Source organism: Podarcis raffonei, chromosome 3 (genome assembly GCF_027172205.1).
Source record: "Podarcis raffonei isolate rPodRaf1 chromosome 3, rPodRaf1.pri, whole genome shotgun sequence".
Taxonomy (NCBI): domain Eukaryota; kingdom Metazoa; phylum Chordata; class Lepidosauria; order Squamata; family Lacertidae; genus Podarcis; species Podarcis raffonei.
The window spans coordinates 113,313,536-113,339,526 of NC_070604.1; the positions used below are offsets into that span (position 1 = coordinate 113,313,536).

Sequence of the window (25,991 nt, forward strand, 5' to 3'; positions counted from 1 at the left end):
TGATATCCACTGATCTTTATACAAAATTTAAAATATTTCTCTGTGTGGTATACAAACCTGCATGATAAGAACTTGTCATTTCACAACAATTTAGTCTCTTGTCAGAGGGTCACAGCATTGATAAGTCCAGAATGATTTCTACACTTCCGAATAAAAGTTGCTACGATGTTGAACTAGCAGGCTCTGGAATGGGACCTCCCACGACTATATTGCTCTTGTCACTGAGTGTTTTAACCACTGTTGTAGCTGGAGACTGAAGCACTTTCCTCGAAAGCCTCATTCTGCCGTCAGTAGGATCACGCCCAAAATATTTCACCTGTTCATTGGGAAGAAATGGGATTGATCGTCTGTAAGGGGATTTGACACTTCAGTATAAAAGTTTAAACACCTTAATGGTTTTTTAAAAAATCCTATTTTTAACTATTTGCTTTTACAATATAGGCAGGCAGTATTAATAATAACACGACATCTTGGGTATGACTGAAAGCCTCAATAGGGAAAAGGCTTCCCTTTCTTTTCTACTAATAACATTTGAGGATTCCCTGCTGCCGCACTAAGCAATTTCAGAAAACCAGAAATACCTTGTGCAGGAAGACTTTTGTGGGTGTACCATCGCAAGTGCATAAAGGCCTTGTGGTCCCATTTTTGTTAATTTCTGTTTTGGACCATGGAGAGCATTGACTTTGGCCTCGTTCACCCTGAGCTTTGAACCACATTACGAACCTTGGTTACAACCTTTGGTTTGTGTGGAAAGAGCCTGGGTTCAGACAACACATTAAGCCAAACCATGGCTTGCAGCAAAACAACCAGGAGGAGCTAAGCAGCTAGAATCTCCGATCCAAGAGCCTACACCTTTGCCCATTCACACTATGCCACACTTTGGTTGAGCACGATGTCCAAACCGAGCCTTTGTGATGTACTGTAGATTCCGGCGTATTAGGTGACTGGGCGTATAAGACGACCCCCAACTTTTGGTGTTCAGTTATAGAGTTTGAGCGCCGCCCGGGGCAGAGCGTGCACCCCTCCGCTGCCTCTGCTGTCACAGCAGCAGCAGCCCAAGGCGAGGTGTTTGGAGGGCCGGCGAGTAAGTGCCATGCTTGGAAGGATTTTCCGTGTCCCCTTCTGTGGGGAGGGAGGAGGAGCGACAGCAGAAGGGGCGCCTCTGCTCACTGACTCCCTCTCCTCCTTCCTAACGCGTATAAGGTAAAGGTAAAGGGACCCCTGACCATTAGGTCCAGTTGTGGCCGACTCTGGGGTTGTGGTGCTCATCTCGCTTTATTGGCCGATGGAGCTGGCGTACAGCTTCCGGGTCATGTGGCCAGCATGACTAAGCCGCTTCTGACGAACCAGAGCAGCGCACAGAAACGCCGTTTACCTCCCTGCCGGACCAGTACCTATTTATCTACTTGCACTTTGACGTGCTTCTGAACTGCTAGGTTGGCAGGAGCAGGGACCGAGCAACGGGAGCTCACCCCATCGCAGGGATTCGAACCGCCAACCTTCTGATTGGCAAGTCCTAGGCTTTGTGGTTTAACCCACAGCGCCACCCGCGTCCCTTCCCAATGTGTATACCCGGCGTATAAGACGACCCCTGACTTTTGAGGTGATTTTCCAGGGATAAAAAGTCGTCTTGTATACCGGAACATACAGTATGTACATGGACCTGTGGGATTGTATGAGACAAGAATATATACCTATCGACCCCCCCTTTCCCATAGTCCTGCTTTCAAGTGGGGCTTCATCTAACAGGATGTTCCTACATACAAACACACTGCGCACAGACAACAGTTCTAGCTTAGGGGGTTGGACCAGATGATTCCCATGGTCCCTTTCCAACTCTACAATTCTTTGATTCTCCCCCAACAGAGTAGTTTTCTATGTGCGGAGGATCATTTAATAAGAACAAGGCCCTCTCGCAGTTGGAAACGGTGCACCTCAGAAACACGCCTTCCACCTCAGGCAGACCCTGTCCCAAGTGGAAATGCAGAAGGACAGACCTACTGTCAAGCCAGAGGGATATGAAAAATGAAAATTCACCACAGGATTCCCCCCAATATTGAGTCAGTTTACTAGCCAGCTACTATTTATAGTCACCAGTGATCCACTTCCCTCCTCTGAATCCTCTGGCAATCACAGAAGAGTTAGGAGAAAGGAAGGGAGGGGTCTTCTCTAATTTGCACTAATGTATGGAGAACGAGAACATTTGTCCCACTTCTGGGAAGAGATCCCTGCTGTTTTCTCACCTTATCTGAAGCACAGTGCGAATAGGAGCTCTGGGGAGGGGAATCTGTGTTTCAGTGCTTTACATGCCAGAGAGCCAGGAGAATTTATCCCTGGCAAGAGGATTTGTGGACACCTGGACAGGCACACACTCTCATCCCAAACAACCCCACTTTGCCCCCAAACGTGCATTACATGAACAGCAGAAATCACATAGCATAGCAGAGATCTATTACGTACTGTAACCTAATGAAATGCTAGCTGTGCAAAAGGAACAGTTTACGGATGGTGTCCATTGAGTTTACATACACATTAACCTTCTTAGACAAGTGAAAAACACCTAGAGGATGTTCATATATTGGTTTAAAGTTTACCTGGATTTCTTGACCAACTTCTAATCCAAGAGCACTAGGATGTTTAATCTAGAACAGAGGGTATATATCATTATTTTTATCCAATTATTTGCCGGAAAATCCTACTCTCCTGGGGCATGAATTATTATTCTTTTACCTTTCCATCTTCCATTTGCTTGGTGTTAACATGTAACTGCAAAATTCTCTAAGTGGCCACCATGGTCAGAACGACCCATTCATGTGACAGTAATAGCACAGATCAGGGGGCCAAACCTTAAAGATACAGTGGTACCTCGGGTTTAGTACTTAATTCGTTCCAGAGGTCCGTTCTTAACCTGAAACTGTTCTTAACCTGAAGCACCACTTTAGCTAATGGGGCCTCCTGCTGCTGCTGCACCGCCGGAGCACAATTTCTGTTCTCATCCTGAAGCAAAGTTCTTAACCTGAAGCACTATTTCGGGGTTAGCGGAGTCTGTAACCTGAAGCGTATGTAACCCGAGGTACCACTGTAATGGGTGAGATGGAACATAGCACGTGCAGGTGCCCCCTCACACAACTGGGCTTCTCCATCATCTCCTCCCCTCTGCAGTCCCCCACACACTCTAGAGGACCATTTGGAGCAGATTTGGGGCAGGGCGGTGGGTCTGGGAGGGTGGTGGAAAGAAAGGAAATGAAAAGTTCCACTGCATCAGCAGGTGGTCATCGCTGGATATTGGCTGTACACTTACTAGTTAGGTTGCTCCTGCCTCAAATGACTCTTCTGATAAGCATGGCCAAGAGGCAGACTTCCTGACCTACTAGCATCGCTTCCTGAGCACCACATCTCCACAGTAATGGCACAGGAAATAGCAAAAGCACCAGAGCACAATTCAGCCACTACTGAAGGAAAAAATAAATACCTTTCTTTGATCCAGCTGAGAGTTGTGAAGTAGAACGGGAGTCATGTTTGGGTACAATTTTACCATCACCCCAATATCTCTGCATTAAAAGAAGAAGAAGAGTAGAACTTGCTTTACGTCAACAGACTGTGATGAGAGGGCTTGTGTTGTGCAATATATCCTTACTTAGATGAAGCTAAGCCTGTTCCACACATTCCTCTATTCTTGGAAGGATAAAAGACCCACCTTATTTTTTGCAGGCTTGCTTTCTTTACTTATTCTCTAACCTTTTCTGAAGTGCACACAAAAAATGCTTTGCAGTCTTTATCTCAATAGAGTTTTGTGGACATCTTAATCTCCATTCTTATGCAGTAAGGCTGGTAAGAATATGGATAGGGGGGTCAGCATTAAATCAATAATAATTAAAATAAAATAAAATAAAATAAAATTATTATTATTATTATTATTATTATTATTATTATTATTATTATTATTTATACCCCGCATCTGGCAGAGTTTCCTCAGCCACTCTGGGTGGCTCCCAATCGAGTATGAAAACAATACATTAAATATTAAAAACTTCCCTAAATAGGGCTGCCTTCAGATGTCTTTTAAAAATAGGATAGTTGCTTATTTCCTTGGTATCTGATGGGAGGGCGTGCCACAGGGCGGGCACCACTACCAAGAAGGCCCTCTGCCTGGTTCCCTGCAAGCTCACTTCTCACAATGAGGGAACCGCCAGAAGGCCCTCGGAGCTGGATCTCAGTCTCCGGGCTGAACGATGGGGGTGGAGATGCTCCTTCAGGTATACACTCCTTCAGGTAACACTTTGAATTGTGCTTGGAAACGTACTGGGAGCCAATGCAGATCTCTCAGGACCAGTGTTTTATGGTCCTGGCAGCCACTCCCAGTCACCAGTCTAGCTGCCACATTCTGGATTAATTGCAGTTTCTGGGTCACCTTCAAAGGTAGCCCCACACAGAGCGCATTGAAGTAGTCCAAGCAGGAGATAACCAGAGCATGCACCACTCTGGCAAGACAGTCTGCAGACAGGTAGGGTCCCAGCCTGTGTACCAGATGGAGCTGGTAGACAGCTGCCCTGGACAAAGAATTAACCTGCGCCTCCATGAACGGCTGTGAGTCCAAAATGACTCCCAGGCTGCACACCTGATCCTTCAGGGGCACAGTTACCCCATTCAGGATCAGGGAATTCCCCACACCTGCCTGCCCCGTCCCCCAAAAACAGTACTTCTGTCTTGACAGGATTCAACCTCAATGTGTTAGCTGCTATCCATCCTCCAACCGCCTCCAGGCACTCACACAGGACATTCAGTGCCTTCACTGGTTCTGATTTAAATGAGAGGTGGGGCTGGGTGTCATTTGTATACTGATTTAAGGGTCTGGGAGGGAGTTGTGGAACGATGCACTCCCTCATGTCTGTTGCACACAACTGCCTTTATATATGGGCAACAGCAGTTGTGCAATTCCAGATTCACTTCCTAAAAATATGATTAAACGGCTGGATAGGGTGCAGAATCAGGTCAGTTATGAGATGAGGGAGGTATCAGACTAAACAGAAGCTGCATCAAGACGTTTACAAATCACTGCACTTGTATTTAACTTTAAAATGACCTATTTTTAAACATACCGTATTTTTCTGTGTATAAGGCTAGGTTTTCCCCTCCCAAAAAATTAGGTTTAAAATTGGATCTCGTCTTATACTCGGGTAGTGCTGAGGGGTGTTTTCTTAATTTGGAGTCCCCCAAAATAGGAGGCGTCTTATACATGGGAAAATACGGTAATCCTTCAAATGAAGCAAAAATATTAGTCTTCACCACCATTTTCAGATTTGTGTTCATGATGTTTGTAGGCATATATAAATTATACATTATATACTCAAGCTAAGTATGGAATATTTGCTTATATAAAACACACACACTCAAGGTAATGTACATTGTTCTCCTTCCTCCATGTTTAATCCTCAAAACAACCTTGTGAAATAGGCTGGAGTCAGAGGCAATGACTAGCCTAATATCACCCAGTGAGCTTAGTGGATCATTAGTCATTATAACCTGATGAGTTTCTCTTACCTCAGTTCTGTTATTGTGGCTGTATAAATAGCTCCGAATTCCAACTGATAGTCCTGCTACAAGAAACAAACCAGAAAGAGATGAATGACTAGCTCCGCAAAACCAAGAAATCTGAAATTTAAAGGATGGGTGTGTGATTCGGCATAGGACTTGCCGCTCGATGAAAAATGCAAAGTTCGCACTGGGCACCAACTGTTGGCTATTTGCAGTTTAGTAGCGCTGCAGAGAGCTTGCTGGGGAGACCATGCATTAAAAAGGGACTTAAACAAGGTTTTAATAAGAAAAACAAAAACTCCATTTACACTAAATACATCAACAACAAACCAAACCCAACCCCCAGGGTAATGGGAGAGCTAGGTGCTGCTCCTTATATACTACACCCAATTGCTGACACAGCTTGATTAACACAACTCAGCAGCACCTGCTATGTTTCACAGCTGTAAAGCTGGGTCTCGTTATTTTGCTCTGGCCCTTGCTCTGGCCCCTTAAAGACATACACATCGGGTGGAACAATGATGAACCTTTACATTTAAAGAAACCATTCAACACCAACAAGCCCTTTCTAATAGCTCTATGCATCCTGGCCATCATATCTTAGATATATGTTTTAGCACACCCTATCTAATAGGCTTAAAGCAGCAGGAAAAGCAGCCATACCTATATTAAGAGACGGATCTTGATACATGAAGCATATGCACAATATATCAAAGTCCTTAAAATATGCACTTACATCATCTTTGCAGATTTCGGTAATAAATTCTCGTGCTTCATGCATAGCAGACGGCGTTGGAGCAAATACGGAAAAGGTCTCTTCGTCTATTTGGCTAACGGTTACCCCTGCAGGATAAAAAATGTGGATAAAATCAACACTGCTGTAAAAAAAGAAAAGAAGAAAAGATTGGGTGGTTTTGTACAGGAATTGTTAAGTGACTCAACACACTGGTGCTAGAGATGTGTAGGAATCAACGGGCAAAAATGTAACGCCCAAATCGTCAATGTAGGATCAAGAGGAAGGAGCGGAAAGAGTTCAGACTTGTTGGATCTACTCTGCAGATTCTGAGCCTAGGAGTTTGTTCTCCGTTCCACAACGGAGCTGAACTCACAGTCCTTACGGACAGAAATTTCCACTCTTGCTCGCTGCCTCTCACCAGCTTACATGTCAGTGGGAAAGTAATCTTGCTGCAGCTGGGTGTCAGAAATCTCCGTGCTAATCTACTGCAAAGAGATCTGCCAGTAGGTCCCAATGCACCTTCTTACTCATCTCTGCTAATGAATGAATTCTCCTCCACGTTGTTCACTATAATGAAGCATGCCAATGCCATCCGGATCTCCCGCAGGAAACTGAAGCCAACTAGCTTAAGGAAACTCTGGCAGGTATTGGCTGTTGTTAAGGTTAACGGCAGGAAGTGCAAAATAGAGAAAGTTTTCACAAGAAAGGGAAAGAGTCTACAGCATGGGTAGGCAAACTAAGGCCCGGGGGCCGGATCCGGCCCAATCGCCTTCTAAATCCGGCCCGCGGACGGTCCGGGAATCAGCGTGTTTTTACATGAGTAGAAGGTGTCCTTTTATTCAAAATGCATCTCTGGGTTATTTGTGGGGCATTGGAATTTGTTCTTTTTTTTTCTTTTTCAAAATATAGTCTGCCCCCCCCACAAGGTCTGAGGGACAGTGGACCAGCCCCCTGCTTAAAAAGTTTGCTGACCCCTGGTCTACAGGTATGTTTAGCCTGGAAAGAGGAGACTGAGTGGAGATACAATAGCCACCTTCAAATACCTGTCACGTTGAAGATGGAGCAAGCTTGTTTCTCCTGCACTGGAGGGTAGGACCTAAACCAATGGCTTCAAGTTTCAAGAAAGGTGATCCCAACTAAGCAGCAGTACAAATTTTAATATTTGTAAGAGCTTTTTGACAGCAGAAGAGACTCCCTTGAGAGGTTGTGGACTCTCCTTCCTTGGGGGATTTAAGTAGAGGTTGGATGGTTATCTGTCAGGGATGCTTTAGTTGAAATTCCTGCCATCACAGGGGGTTGGATTAGATGATCCTCGTAGTCCCTTCCAACTCTACAATTCTATGATTCTCGTCTACATTTCATTTGCACTAAGAGAAAGCACACGGCCACCAGAAAACGAAAAACTTTAGTTGTATCCCTGCTTTTAGTCTGCATTATCAACTTTGTGAGTACAGCTATATATGCAAAGCGTTCCTCCCTATAGAGAAAGGCATGTGCTTCAATTTTGGGGAAGGAGAAGAGGATAATTTAATAAATTCGCAAACGTACACATCAAAAATCAATGAAGACTCACCAGTTTCAGCTTGAAGTTTTTTTAAATTATAACCACCAGGGCCAACAAATCTCGCCCTTTTTGATAATGGCACCTGAACATTTTCTGAAATGCAAAGAGTTTTAAGTGAGAATTTTGTTGCAATAATAGGATCAAGGGATTTCCACACCCACCCACACAATACTTTTATCCTAACTGTACGTAAACATGTTAATATTTTTAGAGACTTAAAATATCGTGGCATCGTTCTGGAACTCATTTTCTCCAATGGAAATAAAAGTTCCATCTATGGGACACTCCTATCAGTAGATGAGGGGAGGTGGCCTCTTCTGATTTCCCATGCAACTCCCTTCTGCCCCACAAAAATATGGATTTGGAGTGTATATGAGAATGCAGGAGGAATCAGGAAAAGCTACCTTTCTTCTTTCTGCCAGCAGGATCCTCTGTTAGATCAAAAGCGCTTCCATGAATAGAAGGGAATTCGGGACCTAAACTATTATCTTAAAAGCATAACTTTTCAGCTCAAAAGATGCCATCACTTTATGGTAGCCTTGTAAGTTAAAATTCATTAGTTCACAAAAAATGGGAGGGGCGGGGGATTTGCCATACTAGCAGTCTGAAATAAAGCGTAAACAAAATTTACCCTGAATTAACAAATGTTTACTCCCTGCCTGATCACCAGGAGGTGATTCTTACTTGCCAGATATAACCAGCCAAGTTGATGCTTACAAACCAGCATTATTTACCTTATTTTAGACGTGGGATGAAGCCTTTAATAGTACTGTACCCTGAACAAATTTTTAACATGCTTATGTGACTTTTTAAATGGAATTTCTCCTTTCATTGTAGCTCCTTTCAGGGGGAAGTGAAATAGACATTTAAGAAACCTAAGCCTATACTGAATTAGGAATTAACTTGAAAGAAAGGTTCTAATCTAAAAAGTAATGCATGCATAGCCTGACAACTATGGGCTGTATCCTTGACCACCAACCACTGTTCTTAAAAAGCATGGTTTGCACACCTACGGGAACTTTGGTCCTCCAACTGAACTCCCCACCCCACCTCTCAGAATATGTACAGTTAATTAGAAACGCTATTACCTACAAGTGGTCCGTTCTCTTTTCTGCTTGCTCTAGGTTTTGCAATCGTTTTGTTCATAATTTGCAATATTTCTCTCTTTGCCACTAAGGGAGAAAAAAACACATAAAAAAACCCCTTCTAGTTTAAATATAGAACACACATGTTAAATGCTTTCATTTTTTTTTAAAAAAACTCTATTTTGTTGCAAGGAAACCTTCCTTTCTTCCCTAATGCTTCTAACATGACTAATCAAGCAAAACATTTGCACGCAGCAGCACAGCGAGGGTTTGAGGCACTTTTGGGGAGTTGCATTGTTCAATAAAAGAGCAGAATTGTTTCCAGTTTTATGCTTCATAAAGGCATTTAGGGCAGCAGATCTTCTGTCCAGCTCTGTGCATTATTTCCAGCGCGTTTTAAAAAGCCCAACATCTCCCTCCCCCAGGTGAAGCACATTACACTACACAGCACTTAAATCACTGTGCAATAATGAATCCTTATTCCATTGGTGTAGACTTTTGCTGGTACAGGGGTACCTCGGGTTACATACGCTTCAGGTTACATACGCTTCAGGTTACAGACTCCGCTAACCCAGAAATAGTAAAGGTAAAAGGTAAAGGTACCCCTGCCCGTCCGGGCCTGTCGTGACCGACTCTAGGGTTGCGCGCTCATCTCGCTCAAGAGGCTGGGAGCCGGCGCTGTCCGAAGACACTTCCGGGTCACGTGGCCAGCGTGACGAAGCTGCATCTGGCGAGCCAGCACCAGCGCCACACACGGAAACGCAGTTTACCTTCCTGCTATAAAGCGGTCCCTATTTATCTACTTGCACTTAGGGGTGCTTTCGAACTGCTAGGTTGGCAGGAGCTGGGACCAAACGACGGGAGCTCACCCTGTCGCAGGGATCTGAACCGCCGACCTTACGATCAGCAAGTCCTAAGCACTGAGGTTTTACCCACAGCGCCACCCACGTCCCTAAGAACTTTGCTTCAGGATGAGAACAGAAATCGTCCTCCGGCGGCGCAGTGGCAGCTGGAGGCCCCATTAGGTAAAGTGGTGCTTCAGGTTAAGAACAGTTTCAGGTTAAGAACGGACCTCTGGAGCGAATTAAGTACTTAACCCGAGGTACCACTGTATTGTGTTGACCGTGCGTGTGTGACTTCCGAAGCTGATTCTTGGAATACAAAAACACAACACCCAGTGCAATCACAAGTTCATCTAAATAATGGGCCACCATATGTTACTTAGGTAGAAACCCCCCCCCCCAAAATTTATTTCAATGAACACCTTGCTTGGCATTGATCACATTTGCTTATGTCACATGGAATGCTTTCTCTAACACACAGCTTTTTCTGAAAGCAAGCTAGCAGATGCAAAGAAATCAAAATTGCTTTCCTGAGAAAAAGGAGAGCAAGCCAGCTTTCTTCTTCAGAAACAGAAATGTGGGCAGAGTTCACTGCCTATAAACAACAGTTTGACTGGGAAGAAATATGGCTAAGCTGTAAGCCAAAGAGTATCAAAGCAATCCAGAACCTCTGGAGGCAACAGACTAGTGAAAGCTGCCCCATATGGAGTTAAGTTTGCAACGTTTAACTATTTCTAATTGGTAAATCAACTATCTAAACCTTTATGCCAGCCTTTCTCAAATTTGGAGTCCCAAATGTTGTTGGGTCTACCACTCCCATCAGTCCTGACTGCTGCCCCTGCTGACTAGGGAAGATGGGAGTTGTAGTTCAACATTCTCAGAACCCAAAGTTTAGAAAGTCTGCTTTATGTGTTGATTAGTCATGGTGGCTGCAACATAAAGACATTATTGGTTATTTTTTGAGGCTATTTTGCTTAATAAAAATAATAAAAAATAATAATATATTATTTATACCCCGCCCATCTGGCTGGGTTTCCTCAGCCACTCTGGGCGGCTTCCAACAAAATATTAAAAATACAATAAAACATCAGACATTAAAAACTTCCCTAAACAGGGCTGCCTTCGGATGCATTCCTTTAAGAAATGAAAACGAAAACATGAAAAGGAAAATATTAAATCTGGGCTCGCCGTCTAACAGTTAATGGTAGGTTTTGTTTATTAGATGCAAGATGACCCTTCATTAGGGCACCAAATTGAGATCTCACAGGATGCACATTTAAAAAAGTGATCAGTCATTTTGCTTAGAACAGGGATAGTTAACATGTGGCCCTCCACATATTCTTGGACTCTAGCTCTCATCAGCCCCAGACAGCATGGGCATGGTGAGGGACAATGGACAAAGTCCAGAACCATCTGAAGGGCCACAGATTCCCCACCCCAGTTTAAAATGAAGTGACCCATAAGCTAAAAGCTCTTTTGCAAAACTTAACATGAAGGATGAGGATCTCAGTATTATCATATTTTTATTTTTTAGACAGTGTCCAAGGAGTACCTTGGCTCCAAACAAATATATGCCCAGTGCATATCTTTCGTCTTCAAGTCTTTGGTTCAATAACCATTAATGCCACATTTTATTTCATATAGAAGCATTCTGAATAATGCATATTAGGTTAATAACCTCTCAAATATGCTGAGTCCCTTTAATATTAATTTTTTCCCTGCATATCATGAACCAGACTCCTAACTTTTAAACGCTGGAAAAAGAGACAACCAATTTACCAGGCACATAAGAAACCATACATTTTACCAATGAAAGGTTTTTTTTTTTTAATTCACACATCAAAATTATTCCTATCACACAACTGAACTTCCTAGGTCTAACAATGATTGCTTGTCACACCAACAATTTTAACCAGGCATCCTCAAAAGGCCAAAACAGGGCCAAAACCAGAATAGCGATTTGTTAATTTATTATTTGTGCTCATAGTGCAAGGTGTACTTCACCAAATGGCCCTAGGGCAGGTTGCAAAAATATGAAAATCCCTGAAGAAAAACACAAAAACGAACAGTATCAAAGCAAAGGTGGCCTGACATCCCAGGACTTTCAAATCGGGCAAAAGCATGTTTGTGGACCTGAGGTTCTGCCCCTGGTACGTAGGGACAGAATACATGCCGTTACAGAAGCTTTCAAGAGGCTTTTATTTAGAAGGCTTAACCTCAAAGAGACCACCTAAATACAATAGTCGAGTCAGAGATATTAAGGTGGGCACTGATAAGGATTTACAGTGGTACCTCAGGTTACAACGCTTCAGGTTACGAGCTCCGCTAATCCGGAAGTAGTTGCGAACTTTGCCGCAGGATGAGAACGGAAATAGCGCTGCAGCGGGAGGCCCCATTAGCGAAAGCACGCCTCAGGTTAAGAACAGTTTCGGGTTAAGAATGGACCTCCGGAGTGAATTAAGTTCATAATCTGAGGTACCACTGTACTGTTCTAACAGGGCTGATTGTCCATTTCATGGGAAATTAGCAAAACAGCAGTGAAAATCAAACGCCATGCGCTCTACACTCACCTGTGGCTTGCTGAATCGCTTCCATCACAATTTTTAGGGGTATCCCTGGTAGTTTGATATCAGCCTAATGATACACAAGTGAAAAAGTTAAAATAGCATCTTTTTTTCTGGAACAGAGGTTTATTTCAAATTAAGAGGATTGGAGGAGGATACCTGTAAGGCAGTGATTCCTTTATTCGTTCCAGCCATTTTGAAGTCCATATCACCATGATAATCCTCTATTCCCTGCAGAAAATAAATATATTCCAAATGTCTTTCCAAGACCACAGAGTTTCTACTCACAGACTGAAAAAACCGACACCCCAGCCCTGAACATAATAGAGGGATGCAAATTCTACCACAATAGGTTAAAACAATTCCTACATTTCGGCTGCAACCACAAAACCTATACTTGCAACATATTTTCACAGTCGGTGCCTGTCTGAGAAACCTTTAGCAGAAGTCCCCTAATTATAGTTTCATGGTTTCCTTGGAAAATGTCAGATAACAAAGTAGGGGTATTTTGTAGAAGAGTTTGAATACAACTGCACTACAAGCTTAAGTTTATTTTAAGTCAATGAAAGCGGTAAGAATTCTATTAGAGAACACTAGCTCCATCAAAAGAACTATGATTTCCAAGATTTCAGGTAAGCAGACACAATTACTGTATACCAATTCATGTATACATCTAATGCAGAGGTCTTCAACCTTTTTGGGTCCATGGGTCCCTCGACCAACTACATTCATTCTGCCGCACCCCTGTGGGGCTCAGGAACCCAGTTGTGTCGCCCCTAGCCTGCCGAGCTGGCAGCCTCTCACCCTTTTTCAAACACCCTCCCTTGTGGAGTGTTCCCTCAGCCTCCTCTCCTTCTCCCTTTGGGAGTCCTCCGGGCAGCCATTGCATCCACCACCAGCCTCTGAGCTGCCTCAGCTCCCAGCAACCAGCACCCCTGTCCAGCCACAGAGGTACCATTTGCCTGGGGAGCTTGTATCCAGGGCTGCTGCAGCAAACAGCTGTGCAAGCCTTTTGGAGGCAGAGACGTGAGAGGGCATCAGAGGAGGGAGGGAAGGACAGAGGCCAGTGTTGCCCACAGCGCCCCTGACCATCATTCAAGGCACCCCAGGGTGCCACGGCACACTGGTTGAAAACTACTGATCTAATGCGATGCTGTGATTAATGTGTGTTCTGTTGCAGATGTGTAAGATTTTTGCACAGACAGCAGATTTTGAACATCTGGCAGTCAATGTGATAAAAACATTAATGTCAAATCAGGTACTGTGGGTTCAACAGGCCATCAAATTATTATTCCCTATTTTAGCATTGTGGCTACTAATGAAGTGTTAAGGTGGCTGTTCTGCATGTAAACAATATGCATTCTCCAACGTGAACTAATAGTAAACAAAGGAAACTTTTATAATCATTTTGCACTATCCAAAGCACATCATATAGGGCAGGCACCCCCAAACTCGGCCCGCCAGATGTTTTGGGACTACAACTCCCATCGTTCCTAGCTAACAGGACCAGCGGTCAGGGATGATGGGAATTGTAGTCCCAAAACATCTGGAGGGTTGAGATTGCTGATGCCTGATGTAGGGAATCCTGTAATCCTGTAAAGCAAGCCTGTATTATTATTTCATATTGCAGATGGAAGGGATTAAGGAGAAGAGATGGTAGTTTGTCTGAATTCATAACAGAGGAGAGGTTCAAAATGAGGACTTCCAGATTCATAGCCAAGCCTCCAAGCCACGTGTTACTGGCAATTTGTGAACAATTATCTATACTTTACACATGTCACAGATCTGAGTTTTAAGCTAGAGTCCAGATCTTTTGAATACTGAGAAACAGACTCAATTAGGAACTCTTACCAGAATGTCTGTTAGCAAGCGATAATCCTCAATGTCTCCATTTTTTTCAGAATTAGCCCTGGAAACCAAACCAACAGCAACACCTGCGACAGGAGACGATATTGGGACTCCTAACAATAAAAGAGAAATCATGCATTTCTGAGTTTTGGTGCCACTTCCATTGACCTATGCATAAACACATCCCAAAATATGAATTCCTCTTTGTGGAATACCTGCATCCATCAGTGCCAAACTCCCACCACAAGCAGAAGCCATTGACGATGATCCTGGAAATAGAAACCACAAGGTTATGCTATCAACCATTTTTGAGTAGCCACTAAAATATATGATCTGCATATAAATAAGTTTCTTAGCAACACAAAAGACATGGACAACCGTTTGCCACCGTATGATTTATATTTCTCCCTGGGATAGGGGGTTTTCTTTCCAGATACAAGAAGCACTCAGTTTTTGCACTGTTTTGTTGCGGTTCAGAAATTTCAGCTAACATCTGAGTAAATGGTCTAAAGACATGTGCTCAAATTATGGGGGAAAGAGTAAGGTAAAGGTAAAGGCACCCCTGACCATTAGGTCCAGTCGTGACCAACTCTGGCGTTGTGGCGCTCATCTCGCTTTATTGGCTGAGGGAGCCAGCGTACAGCTTCCAGGTCATGTGGCCAGCATGACTAAGCCGCTTCTGGCGAACCAGAGCAGCACACGGAAACGTCATTTACCTTCCCGCTGGAGCGGTCCCTATTTATCTACTTGCACTTTGACGTGCTTTCGAACTGCTAGGTTGGCAGGAGCAGGGACCGAGCAACGGGAGCTCACCCCGTCGCGGGGATTCAAACCGCTGACCTTCTGATTGGCAAGTCCTAGGCTCTGTGGTTTAACCCACAGCGCCACCCGTGTCCCTGGGGGAGAGTAGGGGTTTCCCTAATGAAATCCACAAATATTAGCCCAAAGCCCATTAGCCAATTCATGACCCCTTGTGCCTTCTAAAAAGGGGGGAAATCTCAAAAAGTAACCTATTTGCCCTTCCCATTAGCCGTGTGATAAGGGCCCTGCCAGATTTCAAATCATAGGTGTGGGGCGAGTGGAGAGAGTTTTATCAGCGCAAGCATTTCTGCTTGTGCGATGGAACGATCCGCTTAGCGCTAAGTTGAATTCCACCCACACATTCTGAGCAATAGTTAAATAATAAAAATCAAATACCATTTGACTCCAGTACTTCTGAAGTAACCCTTATTGTGAAAGGGAATTCACTGGGAATCACAGGCTTCAAAGCCTTTTCTGCAAGTGCACCTACAAGTAAAAAATTATGTTGTGAATTACAAGGAGTAATTCAGTTTCAGTCTAAATATTCAGCTTCTTCTGTTCTTACTCACCATGGCCAAGCTCTCTTCTATTCATGCCAGTAATTTTGCCAATCTCGTTAGTTGCGTATGGAGGAAACTGCAAAATTTTAATATATCAAGAGGGGGAGAAATTCAGTATAATGCTTATCTGATTGTCAGCATTCATTTCAAGGCAAACATCCATGGAATTCACCCAAAAGGATAAAAATATGCTCATGCAATGAGTCATTTGCAGAGTTATTAATATGCTACCCTTTGGAATAATCTTCAGCCACATATTTTAAGTTGTACACTTTCACAGTCGTGACGAAAACAATGAGACCTTTAAAAAAATAAACTATCTGGCTTATCCTATGCGGAGTTATGCACACCTAATGAAAGCAGCAATCTTAAGTAGATCAGAGTGAATACTTGCACTATAATTTGAAGTGATACAACCTCCAGACGTTTTATCAATTAAAGTAGCTTTACTTAGAGTTGCTATACTATGCTGTACAAATGGAAGATTGAATTAGTGCCTAATTTTAAGGTTTAGACACTTTTCAGGATCTTCTCTTTCAAAGCATGAAAGAGGTTTCTTTCAAAACCTAATTGAAACTCTCCAACATTTTTAAACGTGTCTTAAAACTGCAGAAAGGTCTTAATGCTTAAATTCAGCCATCTTTCACAATAATCTCTGTAGCTTCAGTACTCAAAAGTTTCACTGTGAATATAATTGGGATAAGCTAAGGGATGATTTACAAATCGTCCTTTTAATAAGAGAGGGTGGGAAATCGAAAATTCCAGTGCATCAGGTTCCTTTGTGCAAGCAGCTACGGATGCAGAGCATTTTCAGCAATCACCTATCTGGTTCTGTATTCCTGGATCAGACTGATCCCACTGCTACTGTTATTACAGTGGTACCTCAGAAGTCGAACAGAATCCGTTCCGGGAGTCCATTCGACTTCCAAAACGTTTGGAAACCAAGGTGCGGCTTCCGATTGGCTGCAGGAAGGTCCTGCAGCCAATCGGAAGCCACGTCGGACATTCTGGTTCCAAAGAACGTTCACAAACCAGCACACTCACTTCCGGGTTTGTGGCATTCAGGAGCCAAAACGTTCGACTCGCAAGGCGTTCAGGATCCAAGGTACGACTGTATTTCCACCATCTACTACTGCTACATTTATATCTCACATTTCCTTCAATGGGCTGAAGGTGGAGCACAAGTTTCTCCCCTTCTCCATTTTATACTCGGAACCCTATGAAGTAGGCTATGCTGAGAAACTGCGACTGGCCCAAGGTGAACTTCTTGGCCGAGTGTAGAACTGAAACCTGGATTCCAAGGTCCTAGCTCAGCACTCTAACCACTACACCCCACTAGGGTATGGTGGACTCACTCCAAACCTAATCTTCCCCTAATCTCAATCTCTTTCTATCTCTCACACACACTCTGGTGTGTTTGAGAGAGCGAGCGAGAGAGAGAGAGATTAGGAAGAGGCAATTATGGGTGCTTTAGCTGAGATTCGTGGATGCTTTAGCATTTCAGGGAGTTATACCAGATGACTCTTGGGGTCCTTTCCAATTCTAAAGTTTTATGATCCTGAGATTAGGAGGAGGAGGAGGAAGAGCAATCCTCCCATTTACCATATTTTTCACTCTATAGGATGCACCAGACCATAGGACGAACCGGACCATAGGAAGGGGAGAACAGGAAAACAAAAATTCTCCCCCTCTCCACTCAGCACCCCTTCAGCGAAGTGGCAGGAGAAACGGAGCCCCTTCCATTTCTCCTCCCGCTTCGCTGAAGGGGCGCTGCGCAGAGAGGGGAAACTGTGCAGCGCCTCTCCAGAGAAGCGAAGCCTGGAGAGCAAGAGGGATCGGTGTGCACCGACCCCTCTCGCTCTCCAGGTTTCAGGCGGCTATCCGCAAGCCTTCGGAGCGCAGTGGGAACTCCTGCTGCGCTCCGAAGACTTGCGGATAGCTGCCCGAAGCCCCTGGAGATCAGTGGGAGTTCACGCTGCGCTCCAGGGGCTTCGGGCGGCTTCAGCGAAAGCAACGCGAAGCAACGCGAAGTGCGGGGGGAGCTCTCCCTCTGCGCTTCGGAGGCTTTGTGTTGCTAACGCTGAAGCCAAGGAGCCTGCATTTGCTCCATAGGAAGTACACACATTTTTGGAGGTGAAAAAGTGCGTCCTATAAAGCGAAAAATACGGTATTTGCTTTCGGACAGCAAAGCAACCAGCGAACATAGCTTGTCAGCAGCAGTCTCAACAAAGGTTATCTCCTATCCAAAAACGAGCAAGAAGGAAAGGTAGAGTAAAAAGGAGCCTGTTTGTTTCAAATACCAGCGCTATTAAAGTCAGGGTGAGGGGAGAAGACGCTTTATTTATGGTACATATTCAGCTGCTTTTCTTTTTTTTAAAAAAAGAGCACCCAAAGCAGTGTACGGTATTAAAATCACAAAACAATTAAAATAAATACATTCTAGCACCGTGCAACTCTATACAACCCCTAAATACACCCTGACACCACAATGAAAAAATTAACAACAATTCCACATACAGCCTGTCTCCCTAGAGGAGGCTCCAAAGCGGCCTGCATGTGGCTTTCAGGCCTCAGGAATGGGCTCCAGATATAAAGAAAGCAATTCGAGAACAAGCCCCTATGTTTTCAGAGTAATTACTCCTAATAATTAAGCACAAATGCTTTTTATGAAGCTCAAGTGAGTTCCCATACCTCGTAGTGGAGCATGAAGTTCTTCTCCTTTATTCCACTAAAAACAGAAACAAGTGTTACAAAGAACTAAATGAGCTGCAAGTAATTTACTTATATCAGGAACCCCTTGAAGCTTCTGTCGACCCTGTCTCTCTCCGGAAGGGGTTGGGTACAAACGAGGGGTAGGTTTCTGTAATGCCTTAAATACTAGGGGAAATTCTTTTCCCAGGAAGGCCCTGCCTGACTGCCTCTACCAGAGCTCAGAGAATAATATTAGGGTACAGTAAGCTGAAGGTAAAGGTAAAGGGACCCCTGACCATTAGGTCCAGTTGTGACCGACTCTGGGGTTGCGGCGCTCATCTCGCTTTACAGGCCGAGGGAACTGGTGTTTGTCCACAGACAGCTTCCGGGTCATGTGGCCAGCATGACTAAGTCGCTTCTGGCGAACCAGAGCAGCGCACGGAAACACCGTTTACCTTCCCGCCGGAGCGGTACCTATTTATCTACTTGCACTTTGACATGCTTTCGAACTGCTAGGTTGGCAGGAGCAGGGACCGAGTAACGGGAGCTCACCCCGTCGCGGGGATTCAAACCGCGACCTTCTGATCAGCAAGTCCTATGCTCTGTGGTTTAACCCACAGCGCCACCCGCGTCCCTCGGTAAGCTACTCTAGCGTTAAAACAAAGTGCATCTGAGCCCGGCTTATGCTTCATTGTGAAGTTGGGTGAGCAGCAGACCAACAACAGATTAAATCATTTTTAACTGAGTAGTCGTTTGCATACAGGCGGCCACCATTTCTCGCGCGTGTTCCGACCCTGTTCCGTCTTTGATCACGTGTCAGTTGGACACGGCTAAGATGGTTGCTGCCTATATTAGCAAAATATGTTAGTAGTGCTTTTCTGATACTGAATAACAGATGAGGCAGCCTCTGTTACAATTCCTGCTCACTGTTAAAGCAAAGTCTGTGTTTTAATATACCCTGCCATTTCTCAATACATCTGCCCCACTAGGATTTGTCCTTAAACAGTTAGAATTATCCCCTATGGAATAACCAACTCACATTCGGGTTGCCTGAGCCAATGAAATTTTTGTCCCTACCGAAACAAAAAAAAGCAAAAACCGGGCAACTTTCTTCTTAAAGGTAAAGGTAAAGGGACCCCTGACCATTAGGTCCAGTCGTGGCTGACTCATCTCGCTTTATTGGCCGAGGGAGCTGGTGTACAGTTTCCGGGTCATGTGGCCAGCATGACTAAGCCGCTTCTGGCGAACCAGAGCAGCGCACCGAAACGCCGTTTACCTTCCTGCCAGAGCGGTACCTATTTATCTACTTGCACTTCGTGCTTTCAAATTGCTAGGTTGGCAGGAGCAGGGACCGAGCAACGGGAGCTCACCCCGTCGTGGGGATTCGAACCGCAACCTTCTGATTGGCAAGTCCTAGGCTCTGTGGTTTAACCCACAGCGCCACCCGCGTCCCACTTTCTTCTTAGGAAAGCTTTTAATAACTACTTTTGCACTGTACTGTCTCAGGATTACTTCAAAGTTCAACTTAGCTATGTTATTTTGATATTCTTTTTTGCATGTGGCCAGTCTTGATTTCTCTGAAGGGGCTGAATATACCCATTTTCAATGATGTTTAGAGAGATTGCCTTCAAATAAAAGATGATTTCATATGAATGTCAGAAGCTGTGTTACCTCTGATCAGATTTGCCCACACAGTCCAGTTTATCGACTCAGACTGGCAGCAGCCTGCCCCAAGCTCTCAGGCAGGGAGAGGTCTTCACCTCTGTCTGCCACCTGATCCTTTTTAAATGGAGATGCCAGGATTGAACCAGGGATCTTCTTCATGCAAAGCATGAAGCTCTAACCACTGAGCTATGGCCCCTCCTGATTTTCTTGAAGATTATGAACACAAGGTCCTAAAGAGTCACATGGTGCAATTAACACACCAAAGTCAAGTTGGGGTTTGAAAGGAGAAGGGATGGTGGTATATATACCTTAAAGCTGTTGTGATAACGTCAGATTTTACACTTGATTCCAGTGAGTCAAATGTAACTGTGCAGAGGACCTAGAAAACAAAGGTCTACTGAAAATACTGTGGTTTAGGGGAGAGGAATTAAGTTTTCAACAAATAAGAAAGTGCAATGATTCAAAAGCAAGACACATAAAAACCCAGATAAGGTAAGTATTGCTCTGGGCACAAACTCACAATGATATCAGAAGGGGAATCATTGACATGCACGGTTTGCACTGCACTGTTTTGGATTTACAGAGAACAACTTCCAAGTTTCAGCCCTCCCCCCTTCTTGGTTACAAGTTCTGCTGATTATGAACCAATCTAGAGGGCACATTTGCTATTCTAGCCCTCCCACCAGATACCGATTACAGCTGGGCGAGTCACTAATGCAGTTCAAAGGTGCGACAACTTTTAAATTGACATTTGGTAGAAGAACTTGCAGTAAAATATACACACAGTTCTTCTGAACAGATTTTCTTTTTGGCGGCGGGGGGGGGGGAGAACAACCACACACACACACACACACTCTCTCTCTCTCGCCACCCCCACCCCCCTCATATATACAGTGCTTTTTTCTGGGGGGACACATACCCCTAAACATTTTGTGAATCTAAGCTTGGTCTCATTGAGGGGCAGTATTTCAATATGAGTAGGAAAATGAGAGTATCCCTAAACATTTTTAAAGAAAAAAGCACTGCACGCATACACACACAAACACACACACACACACACACACACACAGTGCTTTTTTCTAAAAAAATGTTTAGGGGTACTCTCATATTTTCCTACTCATATTGAAATACTGCCCTTCAATGAGGCCGAACTTAGATTCTCTCTCTCTCATATATATATATATATATATATATATATATATATATATATATATATATATATATATATATGAGAATTTATCACCCTTCAATTTAAGCAGAGCAGCAGGTCTGATTCATAGATGCTGTTATTTTAAGCAATTCGCCCACGGGGAACCTTTTCATTCACTGACTCACACATCCCCCACACAGTGCGGTTTTTAATAGTGATGCAGAACATACGTGTACTCTAATTTTATAAGTACGCTCGGAGAAAGTTAGGAATGATTTTGCACTTATTCAAATAAAGAATCAAGTTTATTTCAGGATGGTCTTCAGGAGCTTATCCGCACCATCTAAGTCCATTTCGTAAATTTCATTTTAGTTGCTGACCCACAGCCACTGAACCACAGTATTTTTATTTTTGAGTAAAATAAAAAACGGGGGGAAAAGAAGATCAGTGAATACCTGGGTTTGGCCTCTCTGAAATAACGCTGATCCGTGAAGGGTTTTGAACATGTCCACCTCGCAAGTGATGTCTCTAAGTGAAGTCAAGTCTCGACCATCACATCTACGGGAATAAAGCAGCAGAGAGGACAGTTTCCACAGGTTCCTCTCACCTCGGCTCTAGATTTGGCCTGCATTCATGAATATTTGTTTTTTTTTAAAATAAATGTTTATTAAAGTTTTACAAATCAAAAAATTCATCATTTCAGATATAACATTACCATAAATGAGGCTCACATAAAAAACAGAACAACAAAGATATATAGCAAAAAAAAGAAAAACAGAGAAAAAAAGAAAAAAGAAAAATCCACTTTCTTACATTTACAAACTTCCATAACCCTCTGTCTTGACCTCCTCACATCCCCCTTTTTTGTGTTCCTCTTTATTCCAATCAAATTCAGCAAATTCAAACCCTTATTTAAACCATGCTTAAATTTATATTCTTCTAATTATTATGTCCCAATTTTTCATTGTTTTAGCCCATTCCTCATCTTATATACTATGACATAATATTATTCTGTTCATAACCCCTTCTGCTTTTTAACATTCTTCTTTTCATTCACATTTAACCAGATCCCACAAACCCTGTTACCTTCACTTCCCACATCATATTAACACTCAAACATTTTGCAGTGTTTTTGTAAATAGTCCTTAAACTTTTTCCAATCCTGTTCCATCAGTTCTTCTCCCTGGTCAGCATTCATGAATATTTGGAATCCAGTGCAAGTGTTATTATGGCTATAACTGGGGGAAAGGGAGGATTGTGGCTACCCACTTTGCCTCTAGTCCAGCCTGATGTGCACACATTTGAAGCCACAGTCAAATGAGGCCCCAAAGAGAGCAGGTTTTGGCCTCGGTCACACACTGCTTTTAAACATCCTCAAACAAAACCATGATTTCGATTTAAACCACAGTATAAAGCAGACTGGTGAACAGGACTAAAACCACAGGCGATTTGTTCCTCTCCTGCTGCATTGCTGGGAGTGAAACCGTGACAAGGCCTAAAGTTACATCCAAACTTGGGCTTGTAGCTTGTTTCCTTCCAAACAAACCACAAGCTGTAACTAAGGTTTGTTCCTGGCTTACTGCTGCTTTTGTTTCGCTTATAGCACATTCTTAACCAGGCCTACTCAGAAGTCAGATATATGAAATTCAGTGGGCAAGTAAGGGGGCTTAGCACTGAGCCTTAGCTCCTGGAATTGCCTACCACCTGAAATTTTTAGCCTTGTGCTCCCAGCATGTTGTGTGCTCACCTTTAAACCATAGTTAAGCTTAACTATGGGCTTAAAGAGATGAGCAAACAAGGCCAGGACCTGTGTACCACAAAGTAGGAGCATACTGATAGTTCTATGTGTGTGAGCATCCATTCCTTAAAGGAACCATGTGGAAGCTGCTTGGTACGCAAGGCCACTGCAAACCGGTGCAAAGATGCTGCTGCTTTTGGCCTTTCAGTGTCCTTATTCCGCGGAAGAACCTGTTTTAAACACAGCGACGCGGAAAACGCCATGTTTACCTCCTGTATTCATTCAGAACAAGATTTCTAAAGACTTCCTTCAAGACGACGTTAAAAGATTCCATGATTTCATAACACTCCGCTTCCGGGAACTTTTCTAGAGAGAAAGAAGAAAATTGAAACGAAACCTAAAACACAATGCTTATTTCCCCCAATTACTGTATTTTTTCGCTCCATAAGAAGCACCTGGTTTTAGAGGAGAACAAGAAAAAAAATATTCTTTCCCTCTGCTCAGCGCCTCTCCAGCAAAGCGGGAGGAGAAATGGAAGGGGCTCCGTTTCTCTTCCTGCTTCGCTGAAGGGGCGCGGCGCAGCTCTCCCTCTCTGCGAAGCGCCCCTTTAGCAAAGTGGCAGGAGAAGCGGAGCCCCTTCCATTTCTCCTGCCACTTTGCAGAAGGGGCGCTTCGCAGAGAGGGAGAGCTGCGCGGCGCCTCTCCTGGCTTCAGCGATAGCTGCACAGCCTGCATTCGCTCCATAAGACGCCCACACACTTCCCCTTACTTTTTAGGAGGGGAAAAGTCAGTCGTATAGAGCAAAAAATACGGTATGTGACTAGAAGGGAAGTAAAAGGAATTTGTGACAATAGGTGTCACTACTTGCTTTAAATTTTCAGTTAATAAGAAGAGTTTGGATTTGATGTCCCGCTTTATCACTCCCCTTCAGGAGTCTCAAAGCGGCTCACATTCTCCTTTCCCTTCCTCCCCCACAACAAACACTCTGTGAGGTGAGTGAGGCTGAGAGACTTCAGAGAAGTGTGACTAGCCCAAGGTCACCCAGCAGCTGCAGGTGGAGTAGTGGGGAATCGAACACGGTTCACCAGATTACGAGTCCACCGCTCTTAACCACTACACCACACTGGCATTGGCAGGTTTGATGCTCAAAGCACCTAGGAGAATGGCTGGGGAATAAGATGAGGACAAAGAGCTGCACCAGCCTGGAGCCGACACACTGATTATCCTCAGTGCTGTCATGGGAAAGTAGTGGGGCACAGCCCCTCTCCTGAAATGCCGCCCCTCACCTACAGGGATCCTGCTGGTGACACTACTGTCCACCTGCATGTTTGGTGGGCAGAGTGGTGAGCTCTGCACCAGTGGAGTGAAGCTGGCATGAGCCCATGGGCAGGGACACGTCCCCATAACACACACACACACATACACACACACACTGGCACAAAGGGAGTTTGGATTACAGTGTCTGGCTGGTTTCTGTCTCTTTTCATTAAGCAGGTACACAGTAGAGAGCCCAACACTAGCCAAGAGTATTCTCAGTGCCTTTGGAGGTCAGAATGGAAGACTGGTCTGGGGTGGGGGTACATGCTTCTGTCTTCAGCATCTTCATCTTCAACATCCACAACAGGGAGGACTATAGCATAGGCTTAGTTATCATGGGTGCAAGTCAGCCCAGATACATGTTTATCTCTTCGGATCGCAAAGCAGGGGTACATACGACCAAACGCTCCTCATTAAAAATACAATCCAACCCCCCACCCCACTGGATTTCAACCTTCTCTCTCATGTGTTTTTGGGGGACAGGGGATGGGCTGGTGTGGAGGACTCCCTGGTCCTGAATAGGGTAACTGTGCCCCTGAAGGACCAGGTGCGCAGCCTGGGAGTCATTTTGGACTCACAGCTGTCCATGGAGGCTCAGGTCAATTCTGTGTCCAGAGTAGCTGTTTATCAGCTCCATCTGGTACGCAGGCTGAGACCCTACCTGTCCGCGGACTGTCTCGCCAGAGTGGTGCATGCTCTAGTTATCTTCCACTTGGACTACTGCAATGCGCTCTACGTGGGGGTACCTTTGAAGGTGACTCGGAAACTACAACTAATCCAGAATGCGGCAGCTAGACTGGTGACTGGGGGTGGCCGCCGAGACCACATAACACCGGTCTTGAAAGACCTACATTGGCTCCCAGTACGTTTCCGAGCACAATTCAAAGTGCTGGTGTTGACCTTTAAAGCCCTAAACGGCCTCGGTCCAGTATACCTGAAGGAGCGTCTCCACCCCCATCGTTCTGCCCGGACACTGAGGTCCAGCACCGAGGGCCTTCCGGCGGTTCCCTCATTGCGAGAAGCAAAGCTACAGGGAACCAGGCAGAGGGCCTTCTCGGTAGTGGCGCCCGCCCTGTGGAACGCCCTCCCAGCAGATGTCAAAGCGATAAACAACTACCTGACATTCAGAAGACATCTTAAGGCAGCCCTGTTCAGGGAAGTTTTTAATGTGTGATATTTTAGTGTATTTTTGGTTTCTATGGAAGCCGTCCAGAGTGGCTGGGGAAACCCAGCCAGATGGGCGGGGTACAAATAATAAATTATTATTATATTATTATTATGTGCTGGTTTTCTATTTGCAGAGAATGTTAAGAAATGAGGCAAGAAGCATTTGGTCATGTGACAACCCCCCACCAAATCAGAAGTGGCACAGTCCTGACGCAGCTTCACCATCTGAGTAAGAAGCAGGCTGCTGCAAATATCTGCATCCCCAAGTCCATGAAAAAATGTCTGACTGCCGAACGCAGAACTGTAAGACAAACCCTGGCAAAGTAAAACATTTTAGAACATAGTATAGTCAATTATGAGTGTGTCTGACCTTTCAGCTGCTCTTCTGTTTCAAGTCTGATTTTGTTAATTGCTTCATCTCTTGAGATCTAGGATGCAAGATATTCATTGACACATTCTGAATTTTATTAAGATGAGCTATAGAATCTCTTGAACATACTATGCTTGGGAGCTAACGTACATCAGCACACAGAGGCCATAGAAACACACTTCCCTAGAGAGTCACGCCACTCAGTAGATGTGATCATAGAACTGTAACACTGGAAGGGACCCCCAGGGCCCAACTCCAGGTAATGCAGGAACCTCAACTCGATCATACATGACAATGACCATCCAAACTCTGCTTATGTACGATCTAGCTAGGAACCTGAAAAAGCTTTTACTCTGTG

The 25,991-nt window shown here is 44.3% G+C and overlaps 1 protein-coding gene across 2 annotated transcripts in view; it reads right to left on the reverse strand.

Moving 5' to 3' along the window:
- The window catches only part of PNPT1 (polyribonucleotide nucleotidyltransferase 1), a 40,525-nt gene continuing 14,534 nt past the window's right edge, over positions 1-25,991 (reverse strand). For both annotated transcript variants that reach the window (XM_053383663.1, XM_053383664.1), the window contains exons 11-28: positions 25,634-25,691; positions 23,049-23,145; positions 21,497-21,599; positions 20,200-20,270; positions 18,227-18,263; positions 15,545-15,611; positions 15,372-15,461; positions 14,390-14,443; positions 14,178-14,287; positions 12,486-12,557; positions 12,333-12,396; positions 8,924-9,007; positions 7,845-7,928; positions 6,272-6,378; positions 5,542-5,597; positions 3,473-3,551; positions 2,595-2,642; positions 1-316 (exon numbers count right to left, since the gene is read on the reverse strand). In XM_053383663.1, the coding sequence (XP_053239638.1) occupies positions 161-316; positions 2,595-2,642; positions 3,473-3,551; positions 5,542-5,597; positions 6,272-6,378; positions 7,845-7,928; positions 8,924-9,007; positions 12,333-12,396; positions 12,486-12,557; positions 14,178-14,287; positions 14,390-14,443; positions 15,372-15,461; positions 15,545-15,611; positions 18,227-18,263; positions 20,200-20,270; positions 21,497-21,599; positions 23,049-23,145; positions 25,634-25,691 (1,437 nt within the window). In that variant the 3' untranslated portion in view covers positions 1-160. The remainder of the gene's footprint in view (positions 317-2,594; positions 2,643-3,472; positions 3,552-5,541; positions 5,598-6,271; positions 6,379-7,844; positions 7,929-8,923; positions 9,008-12,332; positions 12,397-12,485; positions 12,558-14,177; positions 14,288-14,389; positions 14,444-15,371; positions 15,462-15,544; positions 15,612-18,226; positions 18,264-20,199; positions 20,271-21,496; positions 21,600-23,048; positions 23,146-25,633; positions 25,692-25,991) is intronic.